The 24,847-nt window shown below is 38.3% G+C and overlaps 1 protein-coding gene, 1 long non-coding RNA gene and 1 pseudogene across 10 annotated transcripts in view; 1 reads left to right on the top strand and 2 right to left on the bottom strand.

Annotated features, from left to right (window-relative positions):
- Positions 1–17,598, bottom strand: part of LOC148721150 (uncharacterized) — a 42,426-nt gene extending 24,828 nt beyond the window's left edge. Inside the window, exons 1-7 of one of the 8 annotated variants that reach the window (XR_015993187.1) lie at positions 16,314–17,598; positions 15,264–15,316; positions 14,059–14,099; positions 13,443–13,495; positions 9,084–12,865; positions 8,561–8,945; positions 7,610–8,425 (exon numbers count right to left, since the gene is read on the bottom strand). This is a non-coding gene — a long non-coding RNA (uncharacterized LOC148721150). Of the gene's footprint in view, positions 1–7,609; positions 8,426–8,560; positions 8,946–9,083; positions 12,866–13,442; positions 13,496–14,058; positions 14,100–15,210; positions 15,317–16,313 lie in introns of those variants that run through there. The other 7 variants (XR_015993184.1, XR_015993185.1, XR_015993186.1 and 4 more) reach the window with 7 other exon arrangements.
- On the bottom strand, positions 5,203–7,537 carry LOC148721151 (uncharacterized; annotated as a pseudogene). The gene is made up of 2 exons (XR_015992961.1): positions 7,470–7,537; positions 5,203–6,494 (listed from the first exon to the last, which is right to left on the bottom strand). The product of XR_015992961.1 is annotated as an uncharacterized LOC148721151 (transcript).
- Positions 17,599–20,555: 2,957 nt separating the features above from the next.
- On the top strand, positions 20,556–24,846 carry LOC148721149 (uncharacterized). Its single transcript, XM_088738484.1, has one exon. The coding sequence runs from the start codon at positions 20,892–20,894 to the stop codon at positions 23,466–23,468; it is 2,577 nt and encodes an 858-aa protein (XP_088594610.1). The 5' UTR covers positions 20,556–20,891; the 3' UTR covers positions 23,469–24,846.
- The last annotated feature ends 1 nt before the right edge of the window (position 24,847 follows it).

Genomic DNA, 24,847 nt, shown 5'->3' with positions numbered 1-24,847 from the left:
CTTCACTTAAAAGCTGTATTTTTGTGAAGGGAGGAACTGTTTATATGTTGAGGTTCTTCACGTGGACGAAAGAACTCTCAAAACAGCCAACTAGTTGAGTATTACCTTGACTTAAGGCTTAAAAAGGAAAAGCTAGAAGTATTTAGACGAGTTTACACATGTACAAACATGGAATAAGAAAGTGAGAAATGCCTACCAAATGAACACGTATAAGTATACAGCTGTTTTTAGGAAGGTTGTGGGCAAACAGGGCAAAAGTGCATGCGTCAATCTCAAAAGAAAAAAAAATTGGCTATTCGGTAATCAGTGAGTTTTAATAAGTGAAATGAAAACATAAATTCATCGAATCCACATTGCCGTGCCCTCGAACTGCATTTTCTCAGATTTCTCAGAAACCTTGAAGTCAATGAATTGGGATTTGAAAACTACCCCCAATACCTTTCGGGTTTGCCTCGTGCACTTTTACACTTTTTTCCAACAACTTTTCTCGAAGCAACTGTGCATTGCTGAGAATTAGGTTAATATAAGTACATGTATTACATCTCAGGGATCTCAAAAAGTATAATATATCAGTGCACTTTGATAATGTAAAGGTTTATGAGTAAATGTTTAAAAAAACCTAACTTTAATTTTAATAAATTATGATCTCGTAGCCAACGTAATTAAATAGACTTTTCAGGAATCAGAGAGCATACCAAAGTTACACTAAGCCATTTCACATTTGCCAAACCACTCAATGAAAACATACACCCCAACTTCATTCCAAGGTTTCTCTATCTCCATTTTTCAAAGGAAGATGAGAATTCTTTTGGAATGAGGTTACATAAAACATTGCCACATATCCGTGAGAATTAATGCAGTTTTCTGCTCGGTTAACAACAATCAGCAAGTCTGTGAGGCATATATACCATAACAGATTGCCTTACTCCAACCTGTTGCCTACCAGATGAGGACACATTTAAGATTGTCCTTTTTCCTCATTTTAGAGTGATAATTCCTTTTTACGAGTGAATGCGTATATTTATGAGTATTGGAGGTGTTGGGGGATCGTGGGGAGAAAAAAAGCGCTTGGTCGATTCCTGTGAACTTTTTTCTTCGTTGGGCCAATAACCGGTGGAAAAGTAAACGGGGGACTATCGCGGGCTCAAATTAATGTACATCGTGCGAGTGCCAAAGTCGTGTCTGAACTGAAAGTGAGTTGACTTCCTTGAGAAATGGCTTTTTTCTTTGGCTATAGCTTTTATTCTTGGATGTATCGACGCTCGACCGATTTAAATTCGTAATGTATTCTGTTGGCGTAAGTGAACCACCGGGCCGGCCGAATATACCAAGGTGCATTGCACTCATAGGTCACGGCGAAGGTTTGCGAAATGTACGCCAAGATTTTTAAAGGATTATATGGAAAAAGGCAAAGATCCACACTGAAGATCTTCGGCGGAAATGGTTCAGAATGTAGCCTGGCGGATACACTGGCATCGTTTGTTTTGAAGTTAGAGTCTTTCATGGTTCGTTCTTCGTAACCTACAGAACACAACAGGTAAGTCTTCATAATATATCTTTTTAATCTCGTTGTTCGGGTTTGCTGCTTTGCAGGGGGCTAAGCTTACCGCAGCGTACAATTGATTATAAGTATGAGTATACAAAATAAGGCTTAAAAAACGGCGGGAGCTTTAGATCGATTGTTTGGTTGTCTTCGATTAATTCGGGAAGTACTCGCAAAGGTCACTTGATAGCGGGGCTCCGAAGCGCGTGTGGGGCAGAGCCGCATACCCATGGAAAATGGTCAACCTCTTTTCGTTTGGTTGTCACGTGACTGACCGAGCGTGGGTACGTGCCTTCAGATTGTACGGGTAGGGCAGGGGAGACTATCAAAACGAAGGGAGGGGTGACTCAGGCAAGTCTTGGAAAATGCACATCTTTTATGTTGTCATTAATATTACGAACTTGGGAACACCGTTTTTAGGCTTGGTTAAATCTATATATTAGACAGTTGATTAACCAGTATACTACAGACTACCATACTCTGATAGATGACATTTATACAAATATACCACATCTTGTAAAATCTGCAGATACACTTCAGTCATACTACAGTGATGATGATTATAGGTTATTTCACAGTTGGTGAGCACATACCATTTTTATTCACAAGTTGTGTAAAACAAAACGAACAAGCGCAGCGAGTGAGTTTGTTTTACACAACAAGTGAATAAAAATCGTAGGACCAAACTGACCGTAAAGTAACTCATTTACTATATGCATAATAATATAGATAATAGTATAGATCAATTTCTATAGCGCATTTCCATGTAAATGCTCTAATGCGCTTTACAACACTGTGCGGGGTACTTTTCCTGACTGCCGGCAGCAGTTTGCAATTAATAAAGGAGAAATTTTACAGATGCCCCCTCCCCCCATTCCCAGTAAACAGGCCAGACCACATCACAGTAATCGCGTGATGTGGGTTCTTTAATGTTCCCTGCCGAAATTAACTAATTGATAGGTGCAGGAGATGGGACCTCCAGCTTTATGTCCTATCCGAAAAGACGAAGCAATGTGAGTGAAGTGTCTTGCTTAAGGACACAACGTCAAGCCCCAGGCAGGACTTGAACCTGGGCCATCTGACTCAGAGTCCAGTGCAGTGACCACTGGACTACTCAGATGCCTCGTTGCTTTCCTTTGAAAGAAATAAATATATGTTCATCTCTGAGTTCTGTTCGCATACCGAGATTCATAAGCGAACAGAACTCAGAGGTGAACATATCTTTATTTTTTTCAAAGGAAAGCAACGCACGGTCAAACCGCCGTTCGGGAGTTGCTCTGAAATGGCTTCCTTGTAAAATACTTCTTTACGTCTAAATTATCAAGCGAAAATGCCGTTAAAAGGCAGAACTAGGTAGAATAAATTAAGACATCCTGAAAATATGTTGAAATAGTTCTATGGAAGTTCAAAATTTGAAATAAAGAAGTGAAAATCCCCCTATGTCCATTTGTCTCGTTTTGCTTTTCAAAACAAGAAATTCATGGAACAGAGCGACATCGTGTTTGGTCTTTCTCTTAATGTTTTCATTTTTCTGTCCGTCTATGAACTCTTCTACTGATGAATCTAGGCTCTGAAAACAGTTAGTCTGATTTGAAGCCATCTTTCTAAAGAAAAATGTGCCTAAGCTCTTAGAAATGTGCTATTTGTCAGTCAAGAGGAGCGGGAGCGAGCAACATGGTTTTGTTCACTAGTGAAAATAATGATATAGCCAATCAGAGCGTCGATCCGTTGTTTTTCACTAGTGAAAAAAAATCGTATGACCAATAAACTGGCTCCTTTAACGCAAAGAGACTATTTTTATCTCGATGCTTTTTGTCGCGTAAATCTCGGTATGTACATAATAAGCCAATTTTTATGTCCTTCACAGCTTTGTGAAGAATGTTACTATAGGTAACCTTGATAAAGTACTTAGTCTACGAAAAATTTTCAAGTCCATACAAAATTAGACTTTATAGCCAGCAACATTCTAAAATTTTACAATTTCTGGAAGGACACTGAAGACCATAATTATTATTTTGTGATATTTCTCTATAAGGCTAATTGCTACACTAGCTCTCTAACCAGCAGTTTAATAAAATTTATTTAAACTTACTAATACTTGCTAATTGCTACACTAACTCAGACCGGCACTTTAATGAATAATTATTTAAACTTACTACTACTTAGATTTTTTATTGTGTTTAACTGTGTTAGTGATGTCAACAAAGAAAAAATAGCCTTCAGACATTCATTTTGACCAAGGTTAGTTATTATTATTATTTTTCATTTAATTCTGCCTTGATGCAATGTTAAGAGTAAATTTTTAAATATTATTCAGTCATTTGAAAGTGGATATCTTTTCTCTACAATTTTCAGGGTTTTCTTTTTTTTTTTTTTTGTATCTACATGATATATCTACAGCACATGTACCTCTCTTGGTGCCATTGATTAATTCTGGTTTGTGGATTCATGCAAAACAGAAGTGTACTCGCTATGGCAGATGGATAACCAAGGGTACCCAATACCATGCACATCTGATAGACAATTCCAGTCCACAAGACCAGCTGTTCTTTGCTACCTAATATGGTTACAAAGTCTGCTTTGACAAGGCTGTTTGATACACTGTGTATTTCACCAACCTACCACCACAGCCCTCAATAATGACTGCATTGTAACAGCCTCACAAGTTGATGTATCACACCTATAGCTGGTACAACTACATTGTAAACCATACATCTAATCTGTTATATTCCCAACAAGGAGTACATGTTGATGGCATACCTGTATACAAGGGCATCTATTAAATACAGTGAGGTTTTGTTCAAAACTGTAACACTGAAACTTGGACACATAAACAAATTTGAATACCTGAAATACCAACATCCTGGAATGACTAAACTTAACACGAGCCATATTTTACATATTTTTTACCTTAATTATAAGCTGTGCTGATGGTGAACTAACATACTTCATCCTTCCACGATATAATTCTTTTTATGGCCAATACATCACTGAGGGTGTTGAAGAGTTTTATCAGATACAGAACAGTATACCTTGGCACAGTGTACAGTGGAAGATCACACAAAATCTACACTCTTGTATGTCACAAGCCTACATTTTTTTATCAGTTAGTCATTTAGGACAGATATATACATGCATAAACAAAGAAAGAGCTCTGTGAATGAGCATTAAAGGTTTAGATACGAAATACTCTATAATTATGTATTTATACAACTTCCATAATCCTTTGAAAAATTATTACTGATACTCTGTTGTAACATTGACTTTACCAAGCCAAATATTTTGATGTATATTTTTTTCATTCATTGGTAAACTTCAGGGTTATAAAAAATTAAAAATTAAATGTTCTATAACAATCAATATTTATTGAACAATGAATGAAAAATTCAAACATTGTGTTAACACAGTATTTGAGCTGAACATCTATTTGCTTGTTTCCAGAAGATACCCTTCTCACACCCTCCCCCCCTCCCCCTCCCCCCTCCTTACCCATGGAAGATCATTGTAAATTGTGATGAAGAGGGGGTTCTCAAAACCCTAATAGGAAAGTTTCAAGCTAACCTAAGATTTGATGGGGGGAAGGTCAGTTCAAACCCTAAAAACGTCTTATTGGAGGAAAATGAATACTTTTGGAACAACTCATAAATTATCATAAAATATCCAACTCAGTCTTTTAATTATCTAGTTAGGTTGCATTAACCTGGTTGCTTCCCAAGAGCAATGGGAGAAATTGAATTACTGTGTAGTGTGACAGGGAAGAAACTGGCTGGTTACAACAGATTTGACCATATCCACATGGAATGCAAACAAAAGTTACTTGTCGAAATATTTGGTACTTAATTTTTTTTAATTACATGTTTTTGCTTTCTTTTTCAATGAGGTCCCATGTTATCAATATGAAATGTTCATTTGCTGTTAAAACGAATATAAAACTCGAATTTCGTTTTCCAACGCAATCACTGTTGATCAAGGATACTTGAAAATCGGTTGGCACTAAGGAACACGGATTCTACAGCCACTCGGAAAACGAAGAACTGATAATCAGTAGAGCAAAAATCTGTGCATGGGTAACGCCCTATGCTCACTTGAATCACCTCATTTCCCTCGTTTCCTCCTAAAAAAGGACCGTCTTTGAAGAAAAATCAATCCCAAGGGTAGGACTCCCATAGGAAACAAAAGGGGATACCCGTCCTCTCACTTAGGGGTGTAGATTTTAAATTTTGGTCTCGCTTAGGGATTTCAGGAAAAAGCGCCAACATTTTCAGCGTTTAAGGTTTCATTTAGGGTTGCATGCAAAGAAACATGGGTAAAAAATTCATTTTTAACCCAGATTTTTCTCTTAGGGGTGAAAAGAATGCGTGACCCACGCCAACATTGGTATCGTTCTGGAATAAATTTCAAAATTTTCGACGAGCATCCCGTTAGTCCCCCTCCCGTAAAGGTAACACTGGTACAACACAAGAATCAAACATAGCAAACAAGAGTAGAACAATCGAATGCGCAACATTGAACAGCTTCTTATCATGGGCGTCCTGCGAATAGGAATATGCAAAGTAACTCAAATACTCTAAAACAGATCCTTTTGAGACACTTTTGAGCCGTCTGTTCTGGCACCTCTACCTGTATGTATCCCTTTGCTAACAAAACATACACTTCCACGGCTGGAAGCCTATCTACTGCATTCACGAGTTTGCTCACAAGAGCCTTTTATTCTTCTCAGCATCTGAAGTATCTGCCTTTTCAGCTGGTTCTCTAATAAGAACAACAGCAACAGCTTTCTCTACATAGGTAAAAGGATCACTTGTGTTACTGAGGTGCATGAGGACCTGAAGAAATGCTCCCACACAAGTTATCAGCTGAGAAGAACTTCAGCTGAAGTGAAGGCAGCCATGTTCTTCAGTTCTGTACCACAATGAAGAGAACACTTCCAAAAATGGATAGTTTGGTGACACTGAAAAAGGTCAAAACTTGACAATCAGTGCATTCACTTACAAGCACTTCCACTGCCGGGGGAGGAGAAGAGGACAATGTGGTATCTGGGCAAAGATAAGGAGGGAGATGGGATAAAGGAAAGTAAGGCAAGAGCACAAACCCATCCCAACCCCCCCTCCTCCCAGTTCTCACACTCACCGGTGTTTATTTATTTATTTAAGGATTTGTATAAACTATTGTTATATAAACAATGGGACATAAGTCCCCTACTAGGTTTAAATACCAACCCAACCCTCTTAAAAAAGGAGAAAAAAAAATAAGCATCCTATCTCCCCTATCCCCTCTATCCCCTAAATCTAATACACTTACACAAAAAGAAGACAAAAACTAGAATCTAACAGCCACAGACCAAGTGGGTATTTATCCATTGACATTTAAGACACATTATTTTAAAAGTGCGATAATTTTCACCTTCAAAGACATTTAAGAGTCTGTTAAAGTAAAAATCCTTAAGCTTGCACTTAAAAGAGCCAAGGGACTCCGACTGCCTAGCATCAACTGGAATATTGTTCCATAAGGGAATAATTCTAATTAAGTAAAAGTCTCAAAAAGTGGATGTTTTGCTCATATTTTGTTTAAAGGTAAAAGGATAGGGTACGACTTCTAACAATAAAACGTGTGGCTCTTCTCTGTACCCTTTCTACTAAGAGTAAATTACTAATACTAGACTGAGGTGCCCATAGCTGGGAGCAATAACAAAAATGGGAGCGCACTAAGGAGCAGTAAAGTCGCAAAAGTTTTAGTTTGTTATAAAATTGAATACCACTCGCACTGCACAAAACCACTCAAAAGAAAGTTAAAAGAATACAAGGAAGAAAAAAAAAATATGCCTAGCCCCTTCAATCACTACCCACTTCCTCTAAATATACCCCCCTAACCTCTTTCCAGGATCAGGTGCAAAGCAATAATAGTTATTAAAATAAGGTTAACTTACAAGGATGGGTACAGTGCTTCATTTACAGCATCCACTTTTTCTTGAGCAAACAGAACTACTGGTCTTAAGAGTCAACTACCAACTCCTGAAGTAATAAATGGATTGATAAATGAAAAAAGAAATTGCATAAATTAATTTATCATGTCGTCTAATCATCTAGGTGAGAGTGGTCCCAAAAAGTAGTGTTGTATGCAATTTTGAGCGACATTTTGAAGCCCTGATTGTCTTTTTTCTCAGAGCATCCAAGGATGTACTTATTAACTCCCAGACATGATGAACAAGTAACATTTCCCTATAATATCCACAAATTATCCACCAAACAGGTAATGAGAATACTCAAACTTATCAGGCAGAAGTTGTTATCTTGATGTAACACCAAAGTCTTATAACTAATTTACAAGGAAATGTGTAGCAGCTAGAGAGGAGAATTAAGAATCAGATCATGGCAGTTAAAGGGATGAGTGGTAAAAGGTAAATAACAAAGACTGTACTTGAGCCAAATGGCTCATCCAGCCGCAGCTTATCTCGGATTCCAAAGGTAGAAGCAACTATAAGTAGTACTACTCCCCTCTGGATAAGATCCCAGTTCATCACAAGGTCAACTCCAGCATTTCATGAGGCTTCCATGACAATTTGCCAGTTCCTATTCACTACTAGTACTCCAGAGGTAATGTGACAGTGAAGTGTCTTGCTCAAAGAACACAGCACAGTGACCCAGCCAGATTTCAAAGACAGACCTCTCAACACAGAGGCCAGTACAATAACCATTAGGTGTCCACATCTGTCACCTACTTAGCCCTTTTGCTCCCAAGAACTCATTAGTAATTCTTTTCACTGTCTGCCATACAATTTTTGTGATGTTGGCTTTGAGAATTGGGTATTGGATCAACTGATGATTCCTTATTCATATTTTTCTTTATTCTCATTACTTGTCTGTTCCATATTGTATTGAAATTCTAAGGAAAAATTCTGTCTTGGTCAGTCATGGGAGTGAAAGGGTGAAGTGGATTAAGATGTGTTATACTATACTTCAGTGTAATTATATTTACAAATGAGTTGACAATCTGACATTCTGTACTGTATAGCCATACCTTTTGCCTTTCCTTATGATAGCTACCATGACCAGCCAAGGATCATGGTAAAGTGTTAACGACATCTCTACTCCATTGACAATGTTCCTTGCTCCGTGGGCCTCTTTGACCACGAGAAGAGCAATCAAAACATACATTAGCAATTCGCGGTTATGTCAAAACGTGGAAGTACATGTTGAGGCAGGAAAACCTAGCGTCAGGGAATGAAGCAGCTATAGCCAACCGAATGCTGGATGCATCTGGTGAGCTTGGTCGACCCCATTAACTTAATTCCGACAGGGGTAGGTCTAAAGTTTTATCGCATGTTCTTGAATGGAACCGAGGTGAGGTCAAACAGCGCACGTGCAGGCGTCTCACCATGTGGATGATATTCCCAGAGACTGAACTGAAATAATCATCAGAAGATAGAAATCAATTCGCTTTTAGGGGTTACTCCTTTCAACTGAAAAGGAGTGAAGTGTGCACAAATTTACCGTAAAGCCAGTGTGCACAAGTTTAGTTCATGGTCTGATAATGTACTCACCCATGGAATAAATATATCTTATTAACCAAGCGCGAGGGCCGTGCTGGGAGAATATCGGCTCGAGGTCTTGACAGTACGGACCGAGCGCAGCGAGGTCCGTACAAAAAAGACCGAGGGCCAATATTCTTCCAGTACGGCCCCGAGCAAGCTTGGTTAATAAGAGATTTATTATACGACTGAAGTTCAGAGGGACACAAGTGCGGTATCATTCGGGACCATTCGGGACAGTGCCCGGTCCAATACTTATAGAATATCGGACCGGCAACAGAGCATTTTGATTGGTTGATTTTAGTTATTGGCCCTCTGACTGCCCGAGTCGTGTAATAAAAACAAGTATGCCCTTTTTTATGAAAGATTTTTGCACTTTTAACCGATCACCATGCTGTTTTCTGATTGATTTTGTAGATATCTACTTGACAACCGTTGCCAAGTATTTTCAGGCGGCGCTTTATTCCGTTTGTATGTTTTCGCGCGCACGTTATCGATGTCAAGTGTGCATGTATTTCTGCGCATGAAACTCGTTGTAGATGCCATAATGGTTTCCACTTATATTTTTGTTTTGATTAACATTACTTCCTTTAATTTGCCTTGAGTTTGACTTAACGAAACAGCTTACATAATGCTCTCAATAGTCAGTTTGTCTAGACGCCAGTCCTGAGTCCATTCCAGAGTTCATTCGGAAATTTCCAGCTAGCCTCTCAATGCTGGCAGCAAAAGAGAGCCGGAAAGCCGAAAACCGAAGAATTTGTTAGTGAAAGTGTAGAAACCGACTCCAAGTATCTGTAGCAAAATTTGGAAAACCGAGCTTTTCGACGCCTTCACACCCTGTCCTCATCGCCTTTCTTCCCCATATAATTATATATAGTTGTAAGCTTCTCATTTATTTCGGACGCGTTTCGACCCCAATTAAGACTTCTTTAGGGAATGATTACAATTAAAGAGGAACAGTACATTACATAGCGCGTTGTGTCTAAGTTTTTAATTTCTATAGAAGTTAATTATTTAACAATAACTGAAAGCGGGCCGGCGTTGTAAAAAACTCCTAATTACAATTAAGCTATTTGCGTATTGCTTTATTTTAAGGGGCTAACGATTAACGCTAATCGTAGAATTCACCGCTGATAAAAGAAATGGAAAATCGGGGTAAAGATGGCATATGGGAACTTACAGTCTTATCCACTTGTAGCGTGAATCCTCAGAATTTACTCGGTTTTTCCAGAATTTATTGTAAAAAGAAATGGAAAATCGGGTAAAGATTGAATATGACGAGTCAGTGGGAGCCCCGTTTTTCTACTCATTGAAAAAATGGAAAATCGGGGTAAAGTAGATTAGATGTGGCAAGTCAATGGAATATATTCGACTTGGAGGATGAGTTACTAGAATTTTCCCTGTTTTTCTATAATTCCTTGAAAAAAATTCCAAAATCAGGAGCAAGATGGCATAAGGGAACTACGGGTATTATCCGCTTGTAGCATGAATTCTCAGAGTTTACCCCGTTTTTCTAGAATTAATTCATTAAAAAAGGAAAATCAGGAAAGATTTGACATGACAACGTAGGTTATATTCCACTTGCGGTATTAATTCTAAGAATTTACCCCTGTTCTCTAGAGTTCACTTAAAAAAAAAATTGGAACATCGAAGCAGAGATGGCATTTGGGAACTTCGGGTATTATCCCCTTGTAGCATGAATTGTCAGAGTGTGTCCTATTTTTCTGGAATTGATTCATTAAAAAAAAAAAAAGGAATTCGAAAATTGGGGTAAAGATTGGATATGATAACTTAGGATATACTCCGCTTACGGTATAAATTCTCATAACTTACCGTCCCCTTTTTTTTCTGGAATTCATTGAAATAAAAATAGAAGACCGGGTTCAAGATTGGATATGGAAACTTAGAATGTATTCTACTTATGGGGTGAGTTTTCAGAATTAACCCCGTTTTTTCGGAATTTATTAGAAAAAACGGAAAATCAGGGATGTACTGAGTTATAATTCAATCAGCGCGTTGGAATATATTCTTTTTATGACATGAATTGTTTTTTTTTTTTTTAGAATTCTCTGAAAATAATGAAAAATCGGGCAAAGATTACACACAAGTTGGAATATGTTTCATTTGCCGGATGAATTGTCCGATTTTAGCCATTTTTGGCATATCCCATATGTGGAATTAATTGTCAGATTTTACCTTAATTGTCTCTAATAGACGAAAAGCAAAATGGAAAATTAGGGTAAAGATTTGATATGGCAACTAAGGTTATATTCCACTTGCGTGATGAATTGTCAGAACTTATCGCGGCTTTCTCGGGACTCGTTGAACAAATGGAAAGTCGGAGTAACGATTGGACACGGCAAGTCATGATGTTAACCGATCGAATTGTCACGATTCCCGTTTTTCTACAGTTCATTGAACAAATCGGGGTAAAGATTGGATATGGAAAAGTTATGATATTATCCACTTGTAGGATGAATTGTTATAATTAACCCCGTGTTTCTAGAGTTGATCGAGAAGTGGAAAATTGGGGTGAAGATTGGATTTGGCATGTTAGGATATATTCTAATTGCTGGATAAATTGTCAGAATTTATTCCCTTTTTTCGAGAATTTCCACATTCAGTGAAAAATGGAAAAAGCAGTTAATAATGGATATGTCAAGTTTGGATGTATTGCACATGCTGAGTACGAGCTGTGAAATTGTTGTGATTTTCGAAAGCACTCAAAACATGGAAATAGGGATAAACAGATATACTGCAGTTGTAAGTTAGATCGCTGGAAGTGCACCCTTAATTCGCGTAAGAAAACTTTGGGTCGGGGGGTAGTTGTCGGAAGGCTATCCCCGGGTGAAGTCAATAATTTTAGCCGGTACTTTGTAGGATCCCCCGCACAAAGCCTTAGGATTATTCGACAAATATCACTTAGTTTGACGAGATTATTTTGCTGGAAAAGAGAATGTAGCCTTCCCCATAAAATATTTATCAGTATGCAAGTTTTGGTGTTATGTTTCACCACTGTGATGTTCTGATTGTTGAAAAGGGTCTGCATATTATTCACACCCCTGGAATTTAAGTCAATTTAGCGTCAAAAATGTCTTCAGGCAATGAGAAATTTTCCCAGAATTCGCTGTATACACAAATGCAAGTGCATATATTGACGGCAAACTATTGATTTATCTTTGCTGGACAAGCAAAGTGAACGTCTTCGTAGAGGCTCTTGTAACAGAATAATTGAAGGGTTCATTGCAAAAGAAGCCCTTGGTGATTTAGGATGAACTACTGTCGTCCCATTCCAACGTGCTGCCTATTTACTTGTGGAACCGAAGGAGGACTTAACATGACATCAAGAGTCACTTAGTAGGGCTTCACAAAAGAAAAATCTATGTAAGCAAAGGACAAGTTTTAAGTTCCTCTTCCATATATTTAATGTCTTCCGATGACATTGACGTACTAATATGGCTGTCCTATTATAAACAAGACCATTAACCTCACTTAAAAAGAAAAAAAGAAACAATATACATTAAATTTATGTCCCTGATAGAGTAGTTTTCCAAGTGATTATGATTTCACATATTTGAAAAAAAGAGGAATTACTGGGTGACATAGATATATAGGTTGAAAATTTTAAAAGGGATAACTTAAGTATAGGTATGTGTCGGAAAAATGATCTTCTCCCTTTCTTTGTTTCTCTCTTTTCGTTTGCTCCTCCCTTTTTCTTTGTTCTTCTCTTCCTCTTTCCAGCTGCTCTTCCATAACTATTTCTTGTTCCAGCCAGTGCATGTTAATCACATGCTCTTCAAAACATAAGATATGCATCACTTAGTAACAGCAATATACGACATTTTACAAAGCTGTTTAGCCCTGAGCCTCTGTGGTTTAATACTTCCTTCAAAATCCGTAAACATGGCCGTCCAATGATGGCCTTTGTCAAAAATATCACCACCAATGTTCATACTAGAGATACAATAACGTTCACCCTAGAATGTGCACATGAACCATTAGGGAGAGTACCTCTTTCCGTGCCAATATTCTTTGATATGCCTGACACCTAAGTCGCTGATTATTAATTTTTAAGTAATGTTATAAGTGAGAAAACAGTAGTTTGATTGCTTCTCAGGGATGAAATGCACCAGTACTTCACTATGCTAGACACCCTCATCTGAAGTTGTGTGTAATTCATAACAGCCTTGTTCACTGGTTTTATTTCATGATAGGTGATAAACCTCAAAGCAACTTCAAGAACTCCCTTAGCACATTCAATTTAAAAGGGACGATTTCCTGTTGAGTTGTCAGGTTAGCCAAAATTCTGTTCTATTCTGAAAGTATGAGAAACCCTCTCAGGATGGCAGAGCAGAAATTAGTTTATCTCACCATGTGGTCCTCCATCTTGAGCCATGGTACTCAGCAAAAATTGATCAACAATCCTATTTGAAAGAGAACGAGAGAATATGGGTGGTTACCAGTTTGCTCAGCTCCCAGGTATTCAGAGAAAAACATAAGAGGATATGCAGAGGCTAAAGCCACTGTGTATCAAAGCATTCATTTCAATTTATAAAAGTAATGTAAATTTTTCGTTTTTAGGGCAGATTTATGATATGACTTAATCGCATGCCACAAGCTCAAGGTTACTTCCCACTTTTGCGGGTGTCCTTCGGGAAAAAAATTGTTTGCACACTACAGTAGTTTCACTAAAATCTTAGAAAACTATATATCAGAAGAAAGCTTCATAAATGTTTACGATAAAAATATGTCTCAAGCAACTTTTCTTTTAAGGACGTGTCAAGATCCAATAAGGAGTGAAATGATCGAAGGGTCTTCTAAATTGAATTTATTGGATATGGGATGCTGCAGCACGAGCTAATTCGCTGCACAGTCTTATTCACACTTATTACACAACGCCTGTGCAAAGCATGTCAATTAAAAATAACAAATATGGAGAGTGCAGACTACTTTCAATAATTTATAGTGCAAGCAATTTGTTCCTTACCATCATTATTTTGTGTTTACTTTCCATTTAGACTCAATTGGCTGTAATAAAAAAAAAATTCAAAAAATTTTACCTTTAGTTACTTCTTAAAGTAAGAAATCACAAGACTAAACAACAAGTGTAGAAACGTAGACATACTTAGGCTAAAACTCTGATTCAAAAATAAAAAACTACCCCCCTGCAAAAAAAAAATTATACAAGTCTTTGATACCATCTTGTTAATCTCCAATTTTTTTTCACTTTTCTTTGCTTTTAATTTTGTAATAATTTGGATATATCAACAAAGTTGAAATGGTAAATTGGCCACCGTAACGATTACAAAAGCTGACGTTTCGAGCGTTAGCCCTTCGTCAGAGCGAATAGAGCCGTAAAAATCTTGAACAAAAGCTCATCTTTCAAACCGGCAGTCTAAATCCCACAGGAATCAACGAACGCTTTTCATTCCACTCATTTATTCATGTTTTTCTCGTTGCCATGTTCCCACCAATAACGTAGCTCCATTTACTGCCTTTAAAAGCACACACAACCCACAATTCCTCTATTAATAAATATGGCAATCAATGAAATGATCAGTGTCTAATCATGAACTAGCTCTTTGTCAGTGACAAGTTTGTAAAATTAATATTGGAGAAGGGTACATTACTTCATACAACAGTTACTGTGAAACCATCATACTGAAAAATATGGCCACTGCTACACTCAACCAGAACTCTTTGCGCTAGAAAATCCTGGAACCACTCATAAAAACAAGCAGTAAAGGTCTGAAAAATTTAAACCTTGCATACGTTGTTGTTTTGTGAAATATTGCTTTCTACATGTGCCTTATCCTAAGAGTAATGGTAAAATGTACAGGTGCCATCTTTGTCTGTCAGTGGATTGAATCTATTGGGTGAACACCAAAAAATAATAATATTGATACAATTAAAATGAGGGTTTAGTATAGGTATGCTGTGGTTCAGTTTCATCCTTAGTTTAATTCTTTTACTTTTAATAGAGGCCAAATTGATGGTGACACATCATCTCATCATAACTTACACTCTAGGAGATATATTTTATCTTCCTTTACACAGAATGCATTTTCATTCATATCATTAACAAAACCAAAGGAAAATTATGCTTACACCAAGGACAAAAATTAATCACAACATTTACTTTTTTATAGCTAGTGCATAATTTTCCAAGAAAATGTTTACAATGGAGCTTACCACCTCATTGGCACTTTTGTTTACTTTGCTTTGCTGCTGGTTGTCATCCATGCCTGTATGAATGAAATTAAGTAAGGGTGAAAAGATTAGTATTTTTGTTGCAGCGAGTGTCTCCCCTAATATATGGATCACCAAAGGCTCACAATGAAAGCCAACAAGACCAAGTTCTTGCTAACACATGTAGGAGCAATAATTGCTAATAATAGGCAATAGTCTCTACTGAATTAAGTATTCAATTGTGCATGAATTAGTATTTATTTCATTTCAATATTTGAAACACATAAGTTGAAAAAGTATGTAAAGCGTGGTAACATATAACCTGCATATTATTATCATATTCCTTATGATTTAGTTCAAAGGGTTTTATTCTAAATAGATCATAAGAAAGAAAGTGGCTTACGTCAGCCACTGATTTCAATGAAAAAGCACATATTATTAAGTGAAGAGTAATTTTGCTGCAAATCTGTCCTCTTCTGGGCGAGCAAAGAGAATGATTTAATGCATTGTAACCCAACTGTTTCTTGCTGGAGAGCATGGGAGAGAGCACCCTATCCTTTATAAAAGATACCAGATCTTCATCATACGTGTCAACAGTTTGTGAGTTAACTTTCCAGGATATATGATGTTTGACATCAACCATACCAGAGGTTGAATTTTTGCGTAGTCCCATACAATTACAATGAATACATGTCTTCAATTGTCTCCATAATAACTATCAATGTAGACACTATGAGATTGCTACATGCAACATAATAATTTTATAATGAGGCTGGAAGAAAATTACAAATTTTCGGTCATTGAAACACGGAGATCTGTCTCGTTTTTTAATTATGTATCATCTAGTTTTGCATGTCCCAAACAAAATAATAATAATAAAAAATCATCCCTCGACACAGAGGGATTCAATGAATCCACGTTAGTAGTTACTCGGACGCTTTATCGGTATACATCTGACAGTATTTAGCCCGAAACTTGAACGCGATCTTTGAATATGGTTGTAATATTTCAATTTGACAAAAATACTAGCATGAAGTGCAACCGAAACCTTACCTTACCGTACTAGTTCCGATAGAAAAGCATAACTTCGATCACCAACGCACTCCAAACTAATAAGGGAATCGAAGCCACGAGGCAACGTCAAATTCTGGTCTGCCTAAGCTTTCCAACGTATCGAAGAAAATTTCGCCAATAATTCGCACTTAAAAACGCAACCAGAATCTTAATCTTTCACCAATCCAAAGTGTCCCAAACGACACCTAGGATAGCTCATGAAACAAGGGTATCCCGTGAAATTCTTAACCTTCGAGCGCGGAAATCTTAACGATCTTCTTAAAACTAATATTTTTGCATTGCATCCCTCCCCTAGTTGGGAAGTGACAAGCAAGAGACACGTTCACAACGCCTTTTGATTGGAAGAAATAAAACCACATTCTATTGGTTATTAGTTGTGAGGACATAACTGCAACGGAAGACACAACTGCAACGCTACAGTTGTTAACTATCATTCGCATGGTCAAACGGCCAAAAAAGTTCGTGATAGTTGATGATAATTCACCGGCAGTCGCGCGAGCAAAGTCACGCTAGCAGTTAGTTCCAGGCTCTTTCCGCGTAAAATGTGAACACCAACATGGCTTCGCGTGAGACAAACAAACTTGTTGAAGTATGAATTTACGACGAAAGAGGGCGGCAGCTTGCTTACTAGTAATCGACTTGTTGGAGGAATGTACGTCTATTAGACGTAATATCAGGTCATTACTTCATCTCGCCGTTGAACGTTTAGTGAAACGCTGTTTTTTCGGCGGTGTCTCCTCGAATTCCTGCGAGTTGACGCTTTCTCCAGATTCTTGGTTTTCAATATTTTCTTTCTCATGACTATCTTGCGTATAAAAACGAATTTCTGAAGCTAAAGCTGAGCCACGCGAGGAGCTTTGATGACCATTTTAAACGAGCTCGCCGATTTTCGGGGAAAACAGCTGACCAAAAACTATCATGAACTATCATACGCGTGGTCAAACGAAACAAACTATCATCGACTATCATGAAGAATTTGAACAAACTCAAAATGAATGATAGTTGGTGATAGTCGATGATAGTGCATGATAGTTGGTGGTCAAACGGAAGCGCGCGCTTCAACTATCATCAACTATCATCGACTATCATGCGCCGTTTGACCAGGGCTTTAAAGATGAATAAAACACTGGAGTCTATCTAAGCGCCATATACTTGAAATGTTTTACAGACTTGTTATAGTAACTGTACGTATCTGGACCGAGCTTTTTCAGTTAACTCAAATACGTGAAAAGTGAGTACTCGGCAAACACGTGAAAAAGAGTGAAGAAGGTCGCGAGAAAGAAATTAAACACGCATCATTTTCAGTGTTCGAATTGGTTGCTAAAAATCCGTGTTTTACAAATCCATGTTTTACAAATCCAGTCCATGTTTTACAAATCCAGTCCATGTTTTACAAATCAAGTCCATGTTTTGCAAATCCAATCCAGTCGATGTTTTACAATATGCCAATGAAGTTGGACAAATCTTGTAAACATTAGCACAGATGACTGATGCCACTCAAACGTAAGAATTTATTTTCATTAAACGGGTATGGTTAGCCAAATGTTGCAAAACTCAACAACTTGCATATTTATATTCAACAACTTATATTTATGCTCAACAAAATATATTTTTATTCAACAGTTTACAATTACATTCAACATTTTATATTTATGTTCAACGACACGCATTTCCTTTTCATATGATATTCAACCAAAATTATTTTCATTCAACAACAATATTTATTCAACTTCAATAGCTATTTATTTTACTCAAAATTTATTTAATTGTTCAACTTCAGTGCAAACTTTTTACTCAACAAAAACAATCATTCAACTTCTACCATGCATAGTTATTTAATGACATACCTTCTAATATGACTGAGCGTTCGAAAGATTCCGGACATTCAAAATATCGTCATTCAACAAAATTCCCCGGCCCTACCCCCGAACTACCCCCAAACATGAAACCCATTCCCTTCCAATACGAAGATTATGGACTGGAACCCGATCATTCAATTTGCGCCAAAAATCAAAATGGCAGCTATAACACTGGACGAACATTCATTCTCCAATTGCTTTGAGGATGTTATAAGCTTGTTAAATGTTTGTGAAGAGGGAGAAGACAGTATTTCCCGACCATTTATGGAGAGGGTGATCAATTGCTTAGAATCAGCGGCAAAATTTGTCGAAAACGTGTTACTGATTGTAAACGAGTGCGAAGGAGAGTTGACTGAGGTTGCTGGAAATTTAAGGGTTTTGTTCCACAGTTGGTGCCGAAAATTGACAGAACTGGGGTTAAGGAATACTCCAAACTGTACTAACTTAGCAGTATATCTGTTACTCAATTTGGTCACTTAATTCATCTGGATATTTGAGATACTCTCTAACTATCTCTGGTGTCAGCTCAACAGGTTTAAAGGTGAACACACTCTCAAACAAATGTGGGTGCTTTGACAACTCATCAAGAACACCAAGGGTAATCAATCCTTTTCTGAACTGATCCAAAGCCATTTTACACTTTGAAATGACCTCATTCATGACCATTGATTGGATTATTTTCCCTTTGGTAGACATCTGAAATAAAATAATAAATTAACAGCAATGGTCGGGAAATACTGTTTTCTCCCTCTTCACAAACATTTAACAAGCTTATTACATCCTCAAAGCAATTGAAGAATGAATCTTCGTCTAGTGTTATGGCTGCCATTTTGATTTTTGGCGCAAATTGAATGATCGAGTTCCAGTCCATAATCTTTGTATTGGAAGGGAATGGGTTTCATGTTTGGGGGTAGTTCGGGGGTAGGGGCGGGGAATTTTGTTAAATGACGATATTTTGAATGTCCGGGAACTTTGAAACACTTAGTCATAACAGAAGGTATGTCATTAAATACTATGCATGGTAGAAGTTGAGTAATCATTTTTGTTGGGTAAAACGTTTGGACTGAAGTTGAACAATTAATTTTGTTGAGTAAAATAATAGATAGAGCGCTGGACTGATGTGCGGGAGGTCGAGGGTTCGAGCCCCGGCCGGACCAACACTCAAGGTCTTAAAATAATTGAGAAGAATATGCTGCCTTTCTATAACATCAAGAAATGGTTTAGATATTCTAGTCTTCTCGGATAGGGACGAATAAATGGAGGTCCCGTCTCCTGCAGGGTTAGGGGTAGGAGACGTTAATTTCCCACGCACGAGATTACTGTGCGATGGATGTCCTCCCCTGGGGTGGGATGGGTGGGTTGTTGTCTTGCGTTTCATACATGAGCCTCTGACTCGGGCAATATGGGTAACCATGCCCCACGTAAAGACATTAAACTTTGATTACTATTACTATTACTATTACTTACTATTACTTTACTATTATTGAAGTTGATTAAATATTGTTGTTGAATGAAAATAATTTTGGTTGAATATGAAAAGAAAATGTGTGTCGTTGAACATCAATATCATAAAATGTTGAATATAACTGTAAACTGTTGAATAAAAATATATTTTGTTGAGCATAAATATTAGTTGTTGAATATAAATATGCAAGTTGTTGAATTTTGCAACATTTGGCTAACCATAAACGGGTGGCGTTACTAGTATGAACCTTCCAAACGGACAATACAAGTCATTCGAACGGACTGATGTTTTTCAACAAACGGATGACCGAGCCGTTCGAACGGGCTAATGTTTTCAACGAGCAGATGACCAAGGCGTTCGAACGGGCTGATGTTTTCGACCAACGGGTGACCAAGCCGTTCGAACGGGCTGCTGATTTCGACGAACGGATGACCGAAGCCGTTCAAACGGATGCAAATTTTTTTTTAAACCAAGAGATTCAAGTTCGAGTATTTGATCCTCTATGCTTGTAAGTTAAGTTATAACCAACAAAACGGGTCGTTTATCGTCGTTGGCCTCGAAGCGTGCAAGCAGCACTAGAGCTTGGAAAATTGTGAGTGAGAACTTTATTTTAGCACGATAAGTAAAATCAGCATTGCTGGTGGGGTCGTGCAAACAATAGTTACGAAAAAATAAAATACTTAAACGTCCCCTCTCACTGTCGTGTCAGTGGATTATCCATTTTTCTTCATATCAAGTTGGCGACGACTGTTTTCCATTCCCCCGAAAACCATGTGATCCTCAAAAATCCTCCACCCTCTCCAATAATGGATAATGACTAGCCCCTTTGGGTAATGTTTAAGTTACTTAATCCCAATGACATTTCCCTTTCTACTGATCGGCCGTTCAGACAACTCTGGTTTTGGTTATACGGCACCCAATCCAAATGCCCTTACACTTTTCAGACCTACTTTGATACCCTAAAGTTCGATGCCCTATACTTGCGGAGTGAATTATTCGTGTGTTATGGGATGGACGGTCGATAACACGAACGATTGACCACGAAAGAAAGCGCGTAACGGAAAAAGAAGTAATCATATTCTACTTCCAACTTTTCAAAAGAAACCTATTGGTTAGGAAGGTTAATTGCGTCGAAAGAGAAAGGTTTATGAGTGGAAACCGAAGGCAATCAGATGATGTCGTATAACGGTAACTTAAAATTTCAGTTAGAATTTGTTTCATTTTTGAGTGAAAATGACTTCGGCAAGACAGCAAGTGGATGAAGGAGATTTGAACGCTGTTTTCAAACGACTTGGGGAGCGAGGAAAAGACGCTGAGTTGATCAAAAAGTATAATAAGTACTTCCTTGGTGCACACTTACGGTTGCTGACGGAACTCTTCAAGCGATTTACTGAGAATCAAGTCATCGTCAGACTCTACGGGAGTGCAGCTGAAGATTTAAAGTGTGTTTCACCCGATGACTATGGGGATAACGACGTCATGGTGTTCCCAAGCTCGGAGGCCCTCTTGATTAACAAAGAAATGGTCGATCATTTACTGGAAAATCCATTACATGCGAGGATCAGAGCACGCGACCATCCCGTTTTGCAGTCGTGCCTTGTAGAAGGCACTGAATACCTGGCAACTTCAGCACTGAAGAACTTCAATCCCGTAATCTATGGCAGCAAATCTTCTGAATTTTTTTATTATTTCATGAATGCATGGCGAGTATTATCAAAGGATGATCCCAAAAACCCTCTTCCGTTCGTTGTGAATTGGAAGAACAAGAAAACAGGCCCAGCTTTCACCCTTTATGTCAAGGACTCGGGTGATACGATGCTCGAACAATTGCAAAAGATGACGGAGTCGACGCGGCTGGATTGCTTGAACAACCCTGAGTTGGAATGGTTCTTTAGTGCGCTATGCTCGATGAAGGGAGTCGAATATACCAGGGAGCACGCCGCAGCTTTGGACGACCTCCTAGAGTATGCCAGTGGGTTACAGGAGAAATTGGCTGAAGGTGGCCCTGATGGTATTCTCGAAGGCTTACCAACTTACCTCAAGAAAGTGATGTCAAGCGATGCACTTAAAAAATTCAGAGCCCTAATGGAACCTACTAAAAGCCAATCACCAAACGTAAACGTAAGTCGGGCGGATGTGATGTGTCCTGATGATTCAAGCGTCACGCCACCAAAGTGTAACGCAGTTGAAGGCGGAAGTAAAACAAGAACTATCCATCATGGATTTAAAGTCATGCCATCAAGCAGCAACGATACCCAGACACTTAAGATTCAAAACTCAGAGTCCACCCCTTCTCATGCCATGGAATTCACAGGATGTCCAAGCAAACTTCAGCCTGAAAAACCAACTAACAGAGATGCGAATAACCTGACAAGAAACACCGTTAAGGCAAAACAAGATCGCGAGCAGGATAAAGATAAAACCAAAACAAAACAGAAGACCGCATTTCAAAGTGAAAAAGACGATCAGACAGGAGAAAGTGAAGCAAGAAAATATTTCAAGCAATTCAATGACCATTTATTCGGGAATGAAGCTGAAGTCAAAGAACCCTCTGAAGACGACACAGCCCATTTTAAACGAAAAATAGGAGTGGATTTTGTGCTAGCCTTAAGATCTCTGGGATGGCCGAATCCTGCACGAGATTGGCTCGAAATAGAGCGAAAATGGCCTTCCAGTGACCTGGTGAATAAGATCATTAAAGGAGGCTACCACTTGGTTGTGAAGCCTCCAAAGTACAGTAAAGATCCAGATTGCGACTTCAGAATCTCATTTTCTCATGCAGAGTACCTGTTAAGCCAAGAGATGAACGACATCCAACGCGACTGTTACCGTTGTTTGAAAAAGGTTTACCGTGCTTATCTTTCCAGCCCAGAAGGTTTGGTGTCATTCCACCTCAAGAACCTCTTTTTGCAAACAATAGAGGAGACTGGCGCCGAGATGTGGACCGAGAGCAAGAGAGCCGAGTGTATGATGAAACTCCTCGGAAACCTGCTAAAAGCTTTAAAAGACAAAGACTTACGACATTTCTTCGTAAGATCCTACAACCTTTTTGGTGTTGATTACATCGACAAGCCCGAAAATCTGGCAGCCTTGGCCGAGATGGTGGAGAAGATCATGGAAAGTCCAGTGGAGTTTGCCGAAGCTTTGATCCAGCAAAATGGAGAAGATACGAAGCAAGTTAAAAAGAATGAACCGCATCAAGATGGCGAGCGAGCGGTGCCTGGAGGAGCAGCTGAACTGGGAGGCCTCAATGATAACCAAGAAAACAAAGAAGTTCCGACAGATGCTGTATTGCAGAGCCCTCAGCAAAGTGGCAACCAACGTCCAAATTATAGATACCATGACATGCAAGACATGTACCTCCAAGTCGGCAAAGAGTTAGCGGAGAAAGCTTTAAACGGTGATGAAATCCGTGATCCTCTTGAAAAGTCCTTGGTAGAAGATCTCAAAAAAATGATGGAAAGCCACAATTTTCAGACTGAGAGTTTCCTTAAAATGTTGAGAAGTGGCTGGAGCAATGCGTATTACAGGATCTGCCTTAATTCCGAGCTGGAAATGAGGCGGTCAATGCTTCATGCATTTCGCGAGGATGTGGAAACGTGGAAGTACATGTTGAGGCAGGAAGACCTAGTACCAGGGAATGAAGCAGCCGTAGCCAATCGACTGCTGGATCCATCGAATAAGGATGGTTTTGATGTAAACAACGTATTTCCAGCTGGTGGAGTTGCACAGCTCCTGCGCATGTTCCTTCGTAGTTCTCTCCAAACCACCTCAACCAGCGCGAGTGCAGACGACCCAGGCTGTGGATGATATAGCTCCAGACTGAACTGAACCATTAGTTGGAGAAGTGACATTGTTGGTTATTTACTTACCGGTAAATTGACTGCGTTTGTAATGTACTTTAGTTTCGCAAATGATGCGCGTTCACATAGGACTTAAAAAAGCACAAAAAGTACGTTTTGCCTCTTAATGAAAAGAAATTCGTGCTCTTGATTTTAAGCTTCTTTTTTCTGAATGAACGTGTTTCTAAGTGCAAGGTGATGTTATTCAGTGCATGACACAGGCGTACGGGGAAAAAAGAACTCTGAGTGCTCCAAAATGGAGTCAATAGTATGACCTCCTGATTAGTACTGCAGACACTCTATAACTGAGCTATCTGAGACTCGTGATAGGCTGTGTTTTTGCAGGCAAGATAATCGTTGATGAGCGTTCAAGACCGCGCTTGCTTCCGGCTGCATAGTTTATCTGTTTCTTTTTTTTTTTTTCGTTTGCATTTGAACTGGTTGCAATTATTATTACATTTTTTTTTTACTCTGTCTTGGCTAATTATATATCTAACAATAACACAACAACAATCTTTATATGAACTTTTTCTTACCTAAAATACTCATTCAAGCTGATCAATGAAATTAGAGAAGTGGCTACCTGGTATAACCAAGGGGACTAGCAGGGGCAGGCAAAGACAAACAACCAAAATACCTAATTTGTATCACCCAATTTAAGTTGCTATTTTGTTTCTGGAATGGTTGCAAACATCATCTTCACTTAAAAGCTGTATTTTTGTGAAGGGAGGAACTGTTTATATGTTGAGGTTCTTCACGTGGACGAAAGAACTCTCAAAACAGCGGACTAGTTGAGTATTACCTTGACTTAAGGCTTAAAAAGGAAAAGCTAGAAGTATTTAGACGAGTTTACACATGTACAAACATGGAATAAGAAAGTGAGAAATGGCTACCAAATGAACACGTATAAGTATCTAGCTGTTTTGAGGAAGGTTGTGGGCAAAAAGGGCAAAAGTGCATGCGTCAATCTCAAAAGAAAATTTGGCTATTCGGTAATCAGTGAGTTTTAATAAGTGAAATGAAAACATAAATTCATCGAATCCACATTGCTGTGCCCTCGCAACTGCATTTTCTCAGATTTCTCAGAAACCTTGAAGTCAATGAATTGGGATTTGAAAACTACCCCCAATACCTTTCGGGTTTGCCTCGTGCACTTTTACACTTTTTTCCAACAACTTTTCTCGAAGCAACTGTGCATTGGTGAGAATTAGGTTAATATAAGTACATGTATTACATCTCAGGGATCTCAAAAAGTATAATATATTAGTGCACTTTGATAATGTAAAGGTTTATGAGTAAATGTTTAAAAAAACCTAACTTTAATTTTAATAAATTATGATCTCGTAG

The sequence above is a fragment of the Stylophora pistillata genome, chromosome 11 (genome assembly GCF_964205215.1).
Source record: "Stylophora pistillata chromosome 11, jaStyPist1.2, whole genome shotgun sequence".
Taxonomy (NCBI): Eukaryota; Metazoa; Cnidaria; class Anthozoa; order Scleractinia; family Pocilloporidae; genus Stylophora; species Stylophora pistillata.
This window is presented reverse-complemented; position numbering and strand designations above follow the sequence as displayed.

Bases quoted from the DNA above. Each gene is read 5' to 3' on its own strand.
- LOC148721149 (XM_088738484.1), top strand. From the start codon at position 20,892: ATGACTTCGGCAAGACAGCAAGTGGATGAAGGAGATTTGAACGCTGTT.